The sequence below is a fragment of the Uloborus diversus genome, chromosome 8, assembly GCF_026930045.1.
Source record: "Uloborus diversus isolate 005 chromosome 8, Udiv.v.3.1, whole genome shotgun sequence".
Lineage (NCBI taxonomy): Eukaryota > Metazoa > Arthropoda > Arachnida > Araneae > Uloboridae > Uloborus > Uloborus diversus.
Window position 1 is genome coordinate 24,893,850 of NC_072738.1, and position 15,151 is coordinate 24,909,000.

The 15,151-nt window shown below is 32.7% G+C and overlaps 1 protein-coding gene across 1 annotated transcript in view; it reads right to left on the reverse strand.

Annotated features, from left to right (window-relative positions):
* The window catches only part of LOC129228076 (staphylococcal nuclease domain-containing protein 1-like), a 65,809-nt gene that overhangs the window by 23,027 nt on the left and 27,631 nt on the right, over nucleotides 1-15,151 (reverse strand). The window contains exons 7-10 of the mRNA XM_054862712.1: nucleotides 14,181-14,287; nucleotides 10,895-11,077; nucleotides 6,287-6,481; nucleotides 4,722-4,905 (exon numbers count right to left, since the gene is read on the reverse strand). Of these exons, the coding sequence (XP_054718687.1) occupies nucleotides 4,722-4,905; nucleotides 6,287-6,481; nucleotides 10,895-11,077; nucleotides 14,181-14,287 (669 nt within the window). The remainder of the gene's footprint in view (nucleotides 1-4,721; nucleotides 4,906-6,286; nucleotides 6,482-10,894; nucleotides 11,078-14,180; nucleotides 14,288-15,151) is intronic.

The window sequence follows — 15,151 nt, forward strand, 5'->3', positions numbered from 1 at the left end:
TGAGTTAGTCGGGCCCTGGAGAGAGGGTCCTAAGAGAGCGTTTTTAAGCTTCAATAATAAAGTTCTAAAACATTCCAATTTCAATTTGCTTATTCTATACTAAGGAATTATTATAGTGTTTGGAAAATCAGTCAGATCCATCAAAAATAGTTTGGTAAGGTACCAATTTAAAAACTGTAAAAATCTGCACAAGACGATATTTGCTGTCTTACTGGCAAAGTTTAGAGCACGTAAATTAATTACAGTTGAAGTTATAAGCATTTCTAAGAGGGGTCGAGATGCACGTTCAATTTCGCGGTGTTGACATTAGTAGACGCGGGATTTTGTTACAATTTAGTTCCGCGTTTCTCTTTTTTACCTTTATTTCGTGAATATTTCATGAAACAGCGTTTAAGGCTTTTAATGGAGGCATCAAAGTTGAACATTAGAAGAAATAAAGCTTCATCTTGTTTCGTACCTGGGTGCAAAAGTGAATACAAAACATTCAAGGAAAAAGTTACGCTTTTTAAATCTCCAGCAGATGAAGAAAAACTAGAGTGGAATTCGTTAATTCCCAGGTTAGATAAAGTTTTTGATAAATATTGCTCAATTTGTGCTCTGCATTTCGAAAAAACATTTTATTGAAACGCATTTTAAGCATATTATAAATGGTGAGGAAGTTTTGATTCCTCGGGGAAAACCTTTTTTGAAAGATGAGGCAATTCCGACAATTTTTCCAATTCTGCCAACATACTTTACTAAAAAATTACCAAAGAAAAGGTCCATCAGGAATTATGTAGTTAAAAAAAATGTTCCCTGCTTGAAAAAAATAAAACTTGATCTGTCCGCAGATGAAACTGAAATAACCACGTATAAATCTATTATAAATGAAATCGTTCATATTAATTTGCCTAAACGAATATTGGGTTTGTATGAAATTTAAAAAATCTCCAAATATTGCAGTTTTTGCATATGATGAAAATTATGTGGAAAATAATATTAACGACAAAAAGATCATTATTGAAGTAGACACAAAGACAAGGATGTTTTCAAAACAAAATTTTACACAACTGACTCTGAAAATTTGATACTTATATTTTAAGGCAAATGTATTATCAATCGAGATGGCTTAGGGCGCAGTTTGTTGTTGCTTTTAATGCCACTTGGGAGACTCAAGCCCCATTCATGTAGCCAGCATGAGTTTAAAGCAGAAAGGAGCGACTCCTGAGTCAATGTGGCTCCTAAATGAGAAAGAGCCCGACTTGGGCACGGTATATTGTAGCACCACCTTTACAGTTTATAGGCCTGGAGAATAGGTTGGAAATCTCCAGCAACGCTACGCCTGGTAACTTTTAGCGACCGACCATAAGACTTTCGAACAAACGGAATCTACGAGCATGTAAGTTATATTTTAAAAAAAAGTTTTTTTTCTTGAATTTCAGCTTTTTAAAATCCTGTACAAAATTAGTAATTATTATTGTTATCATTCCCTCGTTATCGAGATAAAAGGTATTTAAATCTCCCGAAATTTTAAGAGAAGTGGCAAATTTAAACACTTGGCGAGGGATTGAAGGTACCAATTTATCACAGACGATTTCCTTGTCTGCATTCACCTCCCCCCCCCCCCCTATTCTTACGTAAGATTCCATTTCGTTTTTCAAAATGATAAAATAACAAATCTTGGAATCATTACATCACTGGAATCGTTATTAAATTCACATTATTAAATTAAACCTTTTGCGTAAAGAAATAGTTACTGAAAAGTTAGAATCTAAACTGAATGTTTTTTCGACATTTTTTTGTGAGCAATCGCGATTGCTTACTGCCTTCGTTTGACTGTTTTGATGTGCTATCATTTTATTTTCCCGTCAGCACCCTCTGCAGCATCACCGTCAACCGGCTCCTCATGATGCTGCTCCTATAGCGAAAACCGTCTCCAGTTTGCCGTCAATATCCTACACTTACACGCGCATACATATACAACTACACACACACACACATGCACACACATACAAATATATACACACACATACACCTACATACATACACAAACACATACACTTACACATACAGACACACTTACACATACAGACACACTTACACATACAGACACACTTACACATACACACACACATACATACAGACACCTACACATACATACACACACATACACCTACATACATACACAAACACATACACACACTTACACATACACACACACATACATACATACAGACACCTACACATACATGCACACAACTACCCACACATTCATGCCTGCACACAGACACAAACGCATATGCCTACACACACATACACATACCCTCTACACACAAACACACACGCCTACATACACACACTCGTGATTGCGAAAAACATAATTTAAATTCAAAACGTCAACATTCAAAATTTTTTTTTTTTTCTGATGCATTATTAATTACAAATAAAACATGCCATACACAATGTGACTCTTATTATATTTTACACTATAAATTCTTTGTAAAACAAATAAAAAAACATCTTATCCTAACACATATCTTACCTTCCAGACGGAAATGGAACATAATCTCTGCCAAATCACTTGACCGCGCAATTTCTAATGTGAAATACCGACTTGGAAAATATTACGTAAGAATGAGTTTGACCCCCCCCCCCCCCCAAGTAAGGGTACGTAGAGGCTTTTCCAACCCCCCTCCCCCTCGGGATCCTTACGTATTTAATGAATGGCCCCTTATAGTCAACTATTTTCACTGAAGATAAATTAGCATAAGGTAATTTTATATGCTTCAAAAAATAAATGAACATCCATGTAACAAATAGCACTTATTACCGAATTTGTCTTTTGAGCTGAAATAAGTTCAATCCGAAAAACGGGGCTTTTAAACTGCGAAATCAACATACAATCACCGATTTAAAACGAGTCTGATTGAGGAGCATAACGTACTCCTCGAGCGCAGCGCCATCTGGATTTTCCTCAGATCTGACCTCACTTTTTCCCCGTCGATCGGCACACTACTCTTTCTAGTCACTATAATACAGTGAAACACCGTTTATACCTTTCTCTTTTATACCTTTTTATCGATTACAGTGAAACCTGTGTATAAGGATACTGTCTGTAACGATAACCTGTCTATAACAATTTTTTTTTTTTGGCCCCAGCAAAATGTCAGCATGAATAACCAAACTGTCTATGTGGATAACTTATATATTACGATATTTCTTTTGGTCCCAACAGCATTGTTGTAGCCAGGTTTTACTGTATTGTGTTTTTTAAATTGGTCACTGCATAGCCTAATACTTATTAACCTATACCGATTATACGTTTTTTTTTTCATTTGTGCGCTTTTTTCATACAGTCCGTTCAAAAACATATAAACAGCACTTCACTGTAATATCAATTCAATAGAACGGGTGAGAACATTCTAACAACAAAATTTTTTAATTGCCTTCGTCCCTCAAAAATCGTGCTATCTACCAAATTATTCAATGTACTCATGAAAAATTACATTTATCTTCAAACTGTAACAAATGAATGTTGCAGAACCAGTGGCAATTGAGCAAAGAAGTGGTATCTTTCTGATTTTCTTATTCAATTTACTTTCTCTTCTAAGAACGTAAAATAGTCTTCATGGTCAAAGCTTACAAGAGGAAAGGAGTGGTAAGAATTGAAATTAAAAAACAAAAAAAAAGCTATCAGAACAGAAGACTCTTTTATGATATAAATGATATAATTACTGATCCAATCAGCATATCACAAGGAGACATGTGCATAAATCTAGTTTACATTTGTGCGCATTTAAAAACATAAATGATTCATATTTTAGAGGCATGAGAGCACGACACATACAAAATGACTTTATACATAAAATCAAATTTTCACTGAGTGACAAAAAAAAAACTTTCTAAATGCTTCTGAGACAATTCTTGCTGATTCTTATGTAAAACAGCCCCCTGAATCCAAAAATGACCACTGTTTTTCTCGTCATGTCCCACTTTTTCGGAAAGGGCTCCCCCCAAATTTTTTTTCAGTTTTCAAGTTTCATAACCATTATTTTTATTTGGAGGTGAAGGGAGCATTAAATTAGCCATTACTCTTCTGAGGGGTTAGAGAGGTGCAAAGTTCAAAAGCATGAACATTTGCAGCAAGTCAGAAGACTCACAGGGGTATTTATTCTTTCTAAAAGATTTCTTAATTCATCATATTTAAAAAAAAAATCTTGTTTACGGGCTAGCTCTGGTGTTCCCCCTTAGTAGGCATAGAAATTTCTCACCTTCAGCGATGAAGCTACACCAAAACAATCAGCACTTTTGGACTTCGTTTTTGGAGATGATGAATTTTTCAAAACTGTTGGGAGTGCTTCCATGGCAAAATATTTAATAAACAAGTGATAAAAAAAAGAATCTTGCCAATGTAACACACACTGAAAGAAATTTTAATTTTTTTTCCATAAAAAATCAATGACACCAAAATAATAAGATGCACTCTAGCATATAAATGGAGTATTATCTTTTGAAGTTTTGAATAAAACTTGCTCTACATGGTATGGCAAAAAAAAAAAAAAAAAAAGCTGCCACTTCAACTTTAAAAATCCCACTTGAATTTTTGGTCAGGATGGAAAAATCTCACTTTTTTTTGGTATGAGCCGGGGCCACAATAAAACTTTTTGTGCTGCTTAATCATCTTTCTTTAAATTACCAATTTTAAGCAAGTAAATATAACAGAAATATGCATCAGTTTTTACCCCAGATAGATCGACAACACGATGTACGGGGGCATCCTTTTTGCTGTGAACTCCTTTTGAAGACTTCATAGCTTTAGTTTCTGCGGCAAGAAGCTCATCATAATGGGCAGACCTCTGATCGTCATCAGCACGATACCTGACTACTGTTGCTAAGCCTTTACTAACTAAAGCTTCAGCAACATTTCTAAAATAAAATAAAATGAAAATTAAGAAGCATAATGTTAAAGGTTTAATTTGAGTGAAAGCTGTGATCATCACATTCATTCAAGATTTTTCTTAAGAAAGTTTCATAAATATTGATGGTGTTTTATAGTAACAAGGAAAAACAGGAGCAAGGAAAAAGAGTACATTTTATTGAGTTACATATGTGCCCTAAGCAATTGCAAATTGAGCTTCATGTGTTAGTAATTTCAAGAAAATCTAATTTGAAGATTAATTAAATGCTCTTTCTATTATTCAAAATTTAACACTCAATTAAATTGCATAGAAACTTGTAGAATCACATATATTATGTATTATAAGTTCTATTTTCAAATTCTCTGAGATAAAGTAATGTATTTTTTTATATACAGAAAACTCCTGATTATCGGCGATCGGATTATCTGCGGTTCAGATTATCCGTGAGTGTTTTCACATTTTTTTTAAAAAACTTCCATGATTGTGTTATTGTTTGCTTTTAGATTTTGCATATTTTTTTTATATTCTATGTTAGTAGATGCAATGTAGCAATGTTTCTAGTAATAATTTAAATGTATATGTCAGTGTTAATAACATTTTTAGGTACTGTACACCCTAAGTATCGTTTTTTATCTAGTATTTGGATTATCCACTGTTTTCGCTTATCCGCTGTTACCTTGCCACCCTATTCCGCGGATAATCGGGAGTTTACTGTGCATAAAATAATCATACTACAAGAGAAAGTTAATTTAATATAAAGACAAGACAGCATTTTCTAGTTAGTTTTAAGGATGTGGCAAAACCAGTCACGTCATGTTATTAGTAAATGAATACACATATACTAACTGTGGCGGCACAAAATGCCATGCAAATGAGCAAACCTGTGGATTTGGAGATCCTCACTTTTAACTTAGGCAATGGAGGTGTGAGTGCCTTATATCAGATTTTTACCTTTTTATGTTCTTTACAAAATTTTTAACTTTTTAGTGTTCTGATAAATAATGTTTGAATGTGTATGGTTGTACTGTACTGCAATGTAATACTAGTAACAGCACTATTGCTACAGCGCGGCAAAAGAACGTATTCGACATAAACCAAAACAGCGGGAACATTTGAGAAAGTTTAAACAACATAAAAATTAGGAATACTGAAAGGAAAACAGTGAATATAAATATATATTAAGTCAGAATCCTTTAGAATTTAAATGACATGCATAGCAAAATGTGATTATGTTTCAAAAAGACTAAAATATTATTACAGTTGAAATCTTAATAACTCAAAGTTTATTTGAGTTTAAAATCATTAGAATTTTTATTGTTCAATGGATAAAATGACTTGGTTCAATTTAAATGACTAAAAGTTATCTCTATAGTAGTACTAATACTTACACTCCTCCGATAGTTACAGTGCAACATGTTTTCTCAGCAAAGTTATTGTTTGGTGGCTGTTTGTAATCAACAACTACATTCACTTTCTTTCCTATTAATTTTTTTCTCAGAAATTCTCTGGCTTCAAACATGTATGGTATTTCATAAAGAGGACGAATTCGAGCTTTCGTAGCATCAGGGTTTGTATCGGGTAACCTAAAAACAAAAATACAGAATTTAAAATAAGTTTATAATACAAAAATCAATCTTCCAAGTTTACATTTAAAGTTGTTATTTAGGTTATCAAACAGAAATATTTCACTGCTTATGAATACAGCTTATATCTAATGAATTATATGAGTTTTGTTAATATTACTGAAAAAACAATCACCGTAACAGCAAGCTATTTGGAAACTACATCTCTTGGTAGCAAGCATATTGTCTCTAGAAACTTGACTTTGAGAGGGGGAAAACAAACACCTATCAAATTTGCAGCAATGAATGAAGTAAGAGAAAACTAGTTGATGTCATCAGTATTTAACTAACTTTTAACTTTTTTTACCTATTTTTTGTATATGCTCAGGATTTGCTTCAATTATTGGGATTGAAAATATGTGTTAAACCCAAGGAGTTGACCCAAAAACCTCCTGTAGGGGAGTGCTACTGAAGCTAGACTAACATGTTGTTGTTACTAGACTCTAATGAACTATCATACCTGCCAACCTTCCAAAAAAACTCTACTAGATTTTTTCCTAGTAGATTTTTTACTATCCTTTTAAGTACAATTATATGAAAGTTCTTTACTTCATATAGGCATAAAATAATTAGTTGAAACATGAAACTGCAGAATAAAAGTTAAATTAATGCTTAATATACAGTTAAAACTAATTTTTGATCAAACTTCATAAGCAATGACAATGTAGCTAGAATTTGATGTACTATATTTTGAATTTTAGCATGAGTAATATCATTAGTAAAATTGGGAGTAAATATGGAGTAATATCATTAGTAAAAATTCTAATACATTATCTATTATCAATTGATCATTTAATTAAAATAGAATGATTGTTAACTTTAGAATTTAATAATTATTTGTTTTAGTTGTTTTTGTCTTTTATCAATTTGTTAAGTTCTCTGCCATTTGATATTTAAATAAAAGTTTAATAAATCCAAAAAAAAAAAAATTAATTACACATTGGTGCAACTAACTTTAGACCATAATTTACTCATAAGTAATAAAATTTAACAATGTAAATAAACTATTGGGCATAATTACACTATTATATATTACAATAGTAGAAATTGAACTCAATGGAAAGGTCAAATTAAATGCTTGGAGACATGCAAACAAAACGAAGATTTATAAACTAAAACATTTTACTGTTATATTTTTAGAATTTTTATTGATGTCACCTCTAGTAAAATATGTATGTATTCTTCATGTTTTTATGGATATGTTAATATCATGCAAATTAAGAAAAAATACTACTTTAGTAGGATTGTTGATACTCAGAATAGTGTACCTACTGGAAGAGGATAGAATGAGCAGGGGGGGGATAGCTTTAAAAGGGCCATTAATCTCCACTGGGAACTAATAAATTGATTAGGAACAGCCTAATTAGGCTCAGAGTCTGATGCTGATCATTAGTGTTCTCGCTAGGACTTTTTTGAAGGGCGCAGCGCCCTACCCTTTTCCATATCAGCAGAATGCACCCTGTCCTTCTCCATTTTCAAAAATAAGAAATTGCACCCTGTGTTTTTAAAAAGATGCCTCAACCATCGTTTCGACCTGACGACGTATCGGGGCAATTTTATTTGTCCAGCGATCGTCAGCAAAAACGCCCATGTCTTATCCTTGTTCCCAGAATTTCACCCTGAAAACGGCCCCATAAACAAAAGGGGAAGCAAATACCTAGGCAAAGAGGGGATGAGATTCTCAGAATTCAAACAGGCTTATCAGTAGGAAACAAAGGCATGATCTTCTTTCTACTGAAGGTGGATTTTTGAAAGGTTGTGGGAAGGAGTAGGGTCCTCTGGGAAGGGAGAGATCTTTGTTTCCTTCCTTCCCATCCTTGATCTTCTGAGAATCAACAATGAGAGAGGGAATAGGACATTTTCCTAACATTTCTGCCCTTTGTGTCCGTTTTTCGTTTGCACGTGGAAATTAGGCTTAGCTAATTTTAGCGCATTGCTAGCGATTGTGTAGCAATCTTTTCACATCTGTTTCTGGATAGTTAACTTTCTGATTGTTTCCTAAGAACAACATAGTACAAAGCTTACAGGGCTAAAATGCAAGGGTATTTTTTTAATATCTTGGATTTTTAACCCTCATCCCCAGCCCCCTCCCTAAAAACCATTTGAAATAGAAACATATCACATTGACAGGGTGTTCATTAAATTCTTTCCTTTTTGCTAAGTATTTTTATTATCTTTGTATATGTGTGATTCATATAACAGATTATTTAAAACACTTAATGACATAATAAAAAGCATACTTTTGACATACTTGTGCTTTTTTCTAACTAAAATGATCTTGCACTGTTTCTTTTTCTTTTATAAATATTATACAATTGGTTTTTTTATAAAAAAAATCACAAAGTTAAAATACCGATATATTAAATTTTCACAAAAATTGTCTGAGATAAAAATCTTAGCTTGGCCCAAGCTGCTTATGCATTGCATTTAGGAACGCATACATCTGCCAACACATTTGTGTTATGAATTTGAACAACTCCAAGATTAGGAAATTGAGCTCAAATAAAGTCTTTTTAGTGTTGCAACTTGCTACCACTGCATTTTTGAAGCACTGCACACATTATTTTAAGTTAATTTTTCTAGTATTTGAAGTGCAATAATATACTTTAAAAAAGGAGAATTTACACTCATCACGATTTTGATGTCCACTAAAATACTTAATGGCAGAATGCACATAACTAGGCAGTTTCTTTGGTAGGAAGGGGAGATCAATAATTAAATACTGTTCTTAAATTGAAATTCAAAAGGTTTTGAAATGCCTAGAATTTTTTAAAACTCTTACAGGTAGTTAAAATTATGGCCTGAAAAGTGTTGAAAAACACCCGAAGCCAAGTTTCAGCATTAGCTAAATGTTCCTATGGAGAGTGGAAAATGTGCTTAGCTTAGTTGGCATTTGTGTGTGGGGGGTGTGAGTTAACTCTATTCTGAAGTCAAGTGTATTTTCTGGATGAACTCATATTTAATACTAAAGTCAGTGGTGACGGCAATCAAGGGGGGGGGGGGTCATGGTGTAGACTAGACTGTTTGAATTTTTGCAAGTTTTTTAAGTGTTATTGCCCCCTCTTAATTTTTTTTTTTTTTTTTTTGCGCTCAGCACTTTTTGAGTGGTGCACCAATGGTCTTGGGTGGGGGAGCGACACCGCATTGAAATTGTGCCCTTTTTTAAAAAAGTGCTCCTTTCAATTGCCAGGACCCTGCCCTTTTTTTTCCCTAGAGTGAACACTACTGATCATCACATTTGTATTACAAGAACAGATTTCATTTCATGATAACATTTCCTTTATTAATATCAAATAGTTCTTTTTTTTTTATTCATATGTTTTTTGATGTTCTGAGACCTCAAACTTTTTAAATTTTTTATTTCTACTTTAATTTTATAAATGCATTTATTATGGGCAATAAACCTCCATATCACAGATAAACGTCTGAAAATTTACTACTGGTGAGTTTGTTTTCATAAATGCTATTACATGCAATTACAACATATTGATTTTATATACACACTTGCATAAACTTCAACTGATCTTACTTTTTTCATTTTTACTTTAAAATAATTTACAATCACAATTCTTTATATATTTATGTATACTAATTTAAGATATTACTTGAATATTAATAATCTATATATTTATTTATTATTCTCAAACTTCGAATTTTAACTTAAAACTTTCAATTTACTGAAAAAGTGGATGAATGGAGAAAATGATATTTTGTCCGGGACGGTTTTTCTGGCGGCTTTTTCCAGGGTGGACAAAATAGGACAACCCTGGTCTCTTGTCAGTACAATGTAGCAAGCGGGTGGGGTTGTCACTGAATTCAATTGGCTCGCTCTGCTATGAAATCGCATGAAAAGGATAGAAAAGGTTTATTTCAAATGAAATACCATTGCATTTCTGGACTGAACTAGCAACTTTGGACTCCTGTAGCAGCTGAACTAGGGCCTATGCAGTCAAACCGCTTTACCTGGCTTCATATCTAGTGCTTACTGCAGTGGCGTAGCTAGACCCGACTTTCGGGGGGGGGGGGGTTACTTCTTTTATATATATATATATATATATATATATATAATCGCTTGGAATTTTTTCCTTTTCTTCTTTTTTTTCTTTCTCTTCTCTCTTCTTTTTCTCTTTTTTTTTTTGAGACTAACGTTTCGGGGGGGGGGGGGGTTTGTCCCCAAAAACCCCCCTGGCTTACTGACCTAAATCCATAATTTCAGACAGATCTGTTACCCTCAAGATCCTGCCGTTTGGTAGTAAGGTTTAACCTTTCGAGCATCAGAGTCTCAATGATCGAGATCAGATAATGCACCATTTTATTATGAAGAACATCAATATCCTGTAAGATTTAAAGAAAATACTTGGTAAAGACACATACCTTGGTGGCCTGATGCTAGCCAAAAATACTTTTTTTGTTGAACCATCAGAAAGCTTTATGACTAAAGCATCACCATTGACTACTTCTACAACTTTTCCACTAAATTCTTTCTCTTTGGCATCAATAACTGGTCCACTTGGAGTATAATCTTTCCAAAGGCGCACACGTCTCTCTTTTGCATACCTAGGATAAAATATATTTCAATATTTTCAACCGAAAAATTAAGTGCTGCAGCAATTTATGATTTTCTCAAATGATTTAATAAAACAGATTAATAAAAAAAAAATTAAAGTGTACTACAACTTACCATAAAAAATAGAAGAATTTAATCATGTTATAGTTTGAATTACAAATCATTTAAATTAAAGTAGAAACTAAAACATCGGTTTCCGTGGAGAAAATATCCTGCTAAACCATGGTTAAAATATCTGAGCCCCCCCCCCCTTACAATTTTGCGCATGGGCGCCCATGACCTAGGATACCTTAAAAAGAAAAAAAGTGGGCTCCAAAATGGCCTCCAATCGGGAAACTGTGTCAAACATGGCAATTCATTTCTCAAAGCTAACGCCATTTTGAAACGCTTTTTTTTAGATCGATCATAGAACTTTAGGATTCGGGTCTTAGAAGCTGAAAATTTGTACAGGTGAGTTTCAAAGGCATGTCTGCACTTCTTTAAAATTTTGTTCAATATGGAAATGATCAGGTGGAGACAACGAGGTCACTTGACATGGAATGACTCAGTTTTTGATGCAACTTTGCTACCTGTTTCCTGCCAAAGCCAGTGCGATTCAGCTTAAATAATAGCTGACCTAATTTACCTGCTGTGATATCCTTAGGCAGAAAAGCCTCGTGCCTTTATACTATGCCATAGATATAGGGCTCTTACTCAAAAAGTGTAAGCAGTGTTGAAGTCTTTTCATTATTTATGAGTACAATGATATGAGATTTGGTATCTATATCAAATTCAGAAAAATATTGCAGAGAAATTCTGCTCATGTTAACAGTGTCTAACTAGACATGATATACCGGGGCCTCCATGGCTACTACAGACATGTTTATTACAAACTCAGCAACAGAAAAAAAAAAATACTTCAGAAGTAAAATATGCAAATGAGGCAGCGAGAAACAAAGGAATATAAGTGCCAAAAATAAAAATTTGGAGATAATTTGTAGATACGGCAAGAAAACCTTTCCTATATATATATATATATGGGCAAGAGATAGTACTGCTAAGTGTTGCTATACAGCATGACTTAGAAAAACTTTTCAATGAAAGCCTACCTAGGACTGCAACTTTAGACTTGTTTCACTCAAAACTTCAAAATGCCCACTTACACCCCTTTGCATTTCCTCACATAAGAAAAAATCAGTTTGAAAAATTTGACCAGGATGTGCGAATTTTCAGTTACTTAGGTCAAAAAGTAATTATGTTTTTCAATTTTCATGCTGATTTTTCATCACTCATCAATATAATTTCATTTATTTATTCATTTGGGTGCACGTGTCATAATTTACATATAAATTAAAATAAATACAGTGGAATACGCTTAATTGGACAAGCCGCTCATTCGGACCAAATGTTAAAGAACCAAAACAAATCCCATTACACAAGCCTAATATTTGCTTATTGGGACCAAAATTTGTTTAATCAAACCAAGGAACATGAGAACAAATTGGAAAAAAAGTAAACATTGCCCACTTAAAGCAAGTTTAAAGTGGGTAAACGTGCTAATTAGGGTAATGAAAATCAATAATGGTTCTCCGTAACTTACAATTAAACTCAGCAATATCTTCGAAAATAAAAAAGGTTAACAAAATTCCAATTTCATGGCGGCTCTGTTCCAGCAAAAAATCATAATTTCAGTAAAAATTTCAAATTTCTTGAATTTTGCTGTAAAATACATAATTTACATTTCATTGGAAATTTTAAATGACCAATTAGTAATTTTAGCACTTATTTTTTCACTATTGCATTTTTAGTTACTTCTGGTTGTTGAATCTAATCAATACTGACTGGAAGGAATAACTAAAATCGTATAGGTCTGGGATGCATGTAAAAAGATTACTTGCTTCACTTTAATTTACTTTTTAATGGAAAAATTCCATAAACAGCAATTTACAAATGCTTACCATAAATATGGGGCTCACAATAATCCTAAGGCCATTTATATGTTTTGTATATAGCCTGTTCGGTCAAGTTACACAGGTCTTGTTTGCTTATGCGGACCAGCCAGTTATTAGGACCAAAATGGTCCCGTCTCGATGTGGTCCTATTAACCGGAATCGACTGTATAGAAATTTTGAGGTAATATTAGCTTAGTACAAAGTGAATTTCTTTCCTGCTTTTGATATATCAAACATCACATCACATAAAACTGTGAGCATCTTGTTTTGTTGTATTATTACATTACAATTTAATTCTTTCAATTCCTCATTTTTGATTTTTTACAATACATGACTTTCATTGAAACTTTACCTTCTGTCCTTTAAATAACATCCAAATTTAAAATAGGAAAAGATTTTTTTAAAAAATATTTAAAAGAGGAGAGGAGTTAAGCCAAAAGTGCCAAACTACATAATCCTTCTTTTTAATATGTAATTTAATTATTAATTGCACATTGCTTTCAAGAAAGGATAAATTTGAATGAAATTAGTAGATATTGTGTCTACAATATCTACTAATTTCAAACCTATTCTTCATATAGTACCTGAGTACTAACTGAAGACTTATACAGAAATCTGAGTTAAAAGATAGAAAAAAAAAACTTATAAATAAAAAAAAAATAAGGAGTGAAGTAAAATAAGTTTTAAACTACGTACATAAGTAATATTTACATAATTACGAGAAACAAATAACAATTACAATGTTTCAAAATAGCTATGATATTCATTTAAGGAAATTTACAGCAACAGATAGATAACATCAAGAGTTTTTGCTGGTTACATATTAAGCCAAAAACCAAATTCACTGTATTATCCAGCTTTTATAAAACGACAATGACAATAATATGAAAACGATAAAATAAATGAATTTTAGCACAAACTAAGAATTTCTATGACAGTTCCTTTTCTATGAATAATCCCTTTATGTGATAAAGATTTCTTTCCAATCAAAACTTTTGTAAAAAGCCATCTTGGGAGGGGGAATAAAAAAAGACTAAATCAAACTGCGACAAATCTCATCTTTTTCATGGGATAACAAAAAAAACTACTTATTTTCTTCATAACGACAGACACGGAAATGAGCTTAAAACATTATGCCTTCACATGAAAAAAAAAAACATACTTTTCTGCAGCTCTGAGCTTTTCAACACCAGAAGTAGCACATTGTAAACTCCAGTCAACACACTTTCCAAATCCTTCACTAAGAAGGAGCTCTGTAATGTTACCATTCTAAAAAATATATAGATCTGTATATTTTCATCGCTACATTATAAAAATCTACAAAGTCAAATTTAAACTTTGAATTATGGATATGAAGGTTTACCAATTTCCTATCAGATGAAAGATGAAGAAGATATATTGAAAAGAAGCCTTAAAGCGCAGACATTAAACAAATAAGTATAAGTAAAAGAACAAATAAAGTTTTAATGCACAAATTAGCAGGGATACAGAATACACATGTTTTGGGGTGACAAAGAACCTTTTTTCAAAGCAAAAGAAGCAATTTTATGGATGAAAAGGCATCCGACAAAAGCGGCATTTGCCAGATGTATTTTCATTAATAAGCTCTCTTTTTTTTGCAATGAAAAAGGGTTCTTCATAACGCAAAAATATTATTTACACAGTCTTCCTTTTAATTTGTCCATTAAAACATTTTTTTTCCATTTATTACTTTTTAAGCACAAAGGTATTTCATGCCTTGGTAAAAAAAGGTTTTAACAGGTATAATCGCACCAAAAGCACTTAGAGTTAAAAGAATCTGTAACACAATCCCTGCATTCAACCAATAAATTTCTTTGCTTAGAAATAAGCTTATTGATAATAATTTTCCAATTAATCTAATCACAAATATTTTTTTTAATACCACCTTTAATCAACACTATGCTTCACTGTAACCGTCTTAATGCTCAAGACTGTGATATAACCGAGAGAAACCATGCACATGGGTGGTACTTATGGATGAAATACTTGGCCCATTTTTTCGAATGACTGGCCAATGACTGGGATTTGTTTTTGGAATGGATTAATTGATTTTTTTCCTTTCTTTGGCATTTATGTTATTTTTTGACAACTAAAATGGACAATTTTTATGTG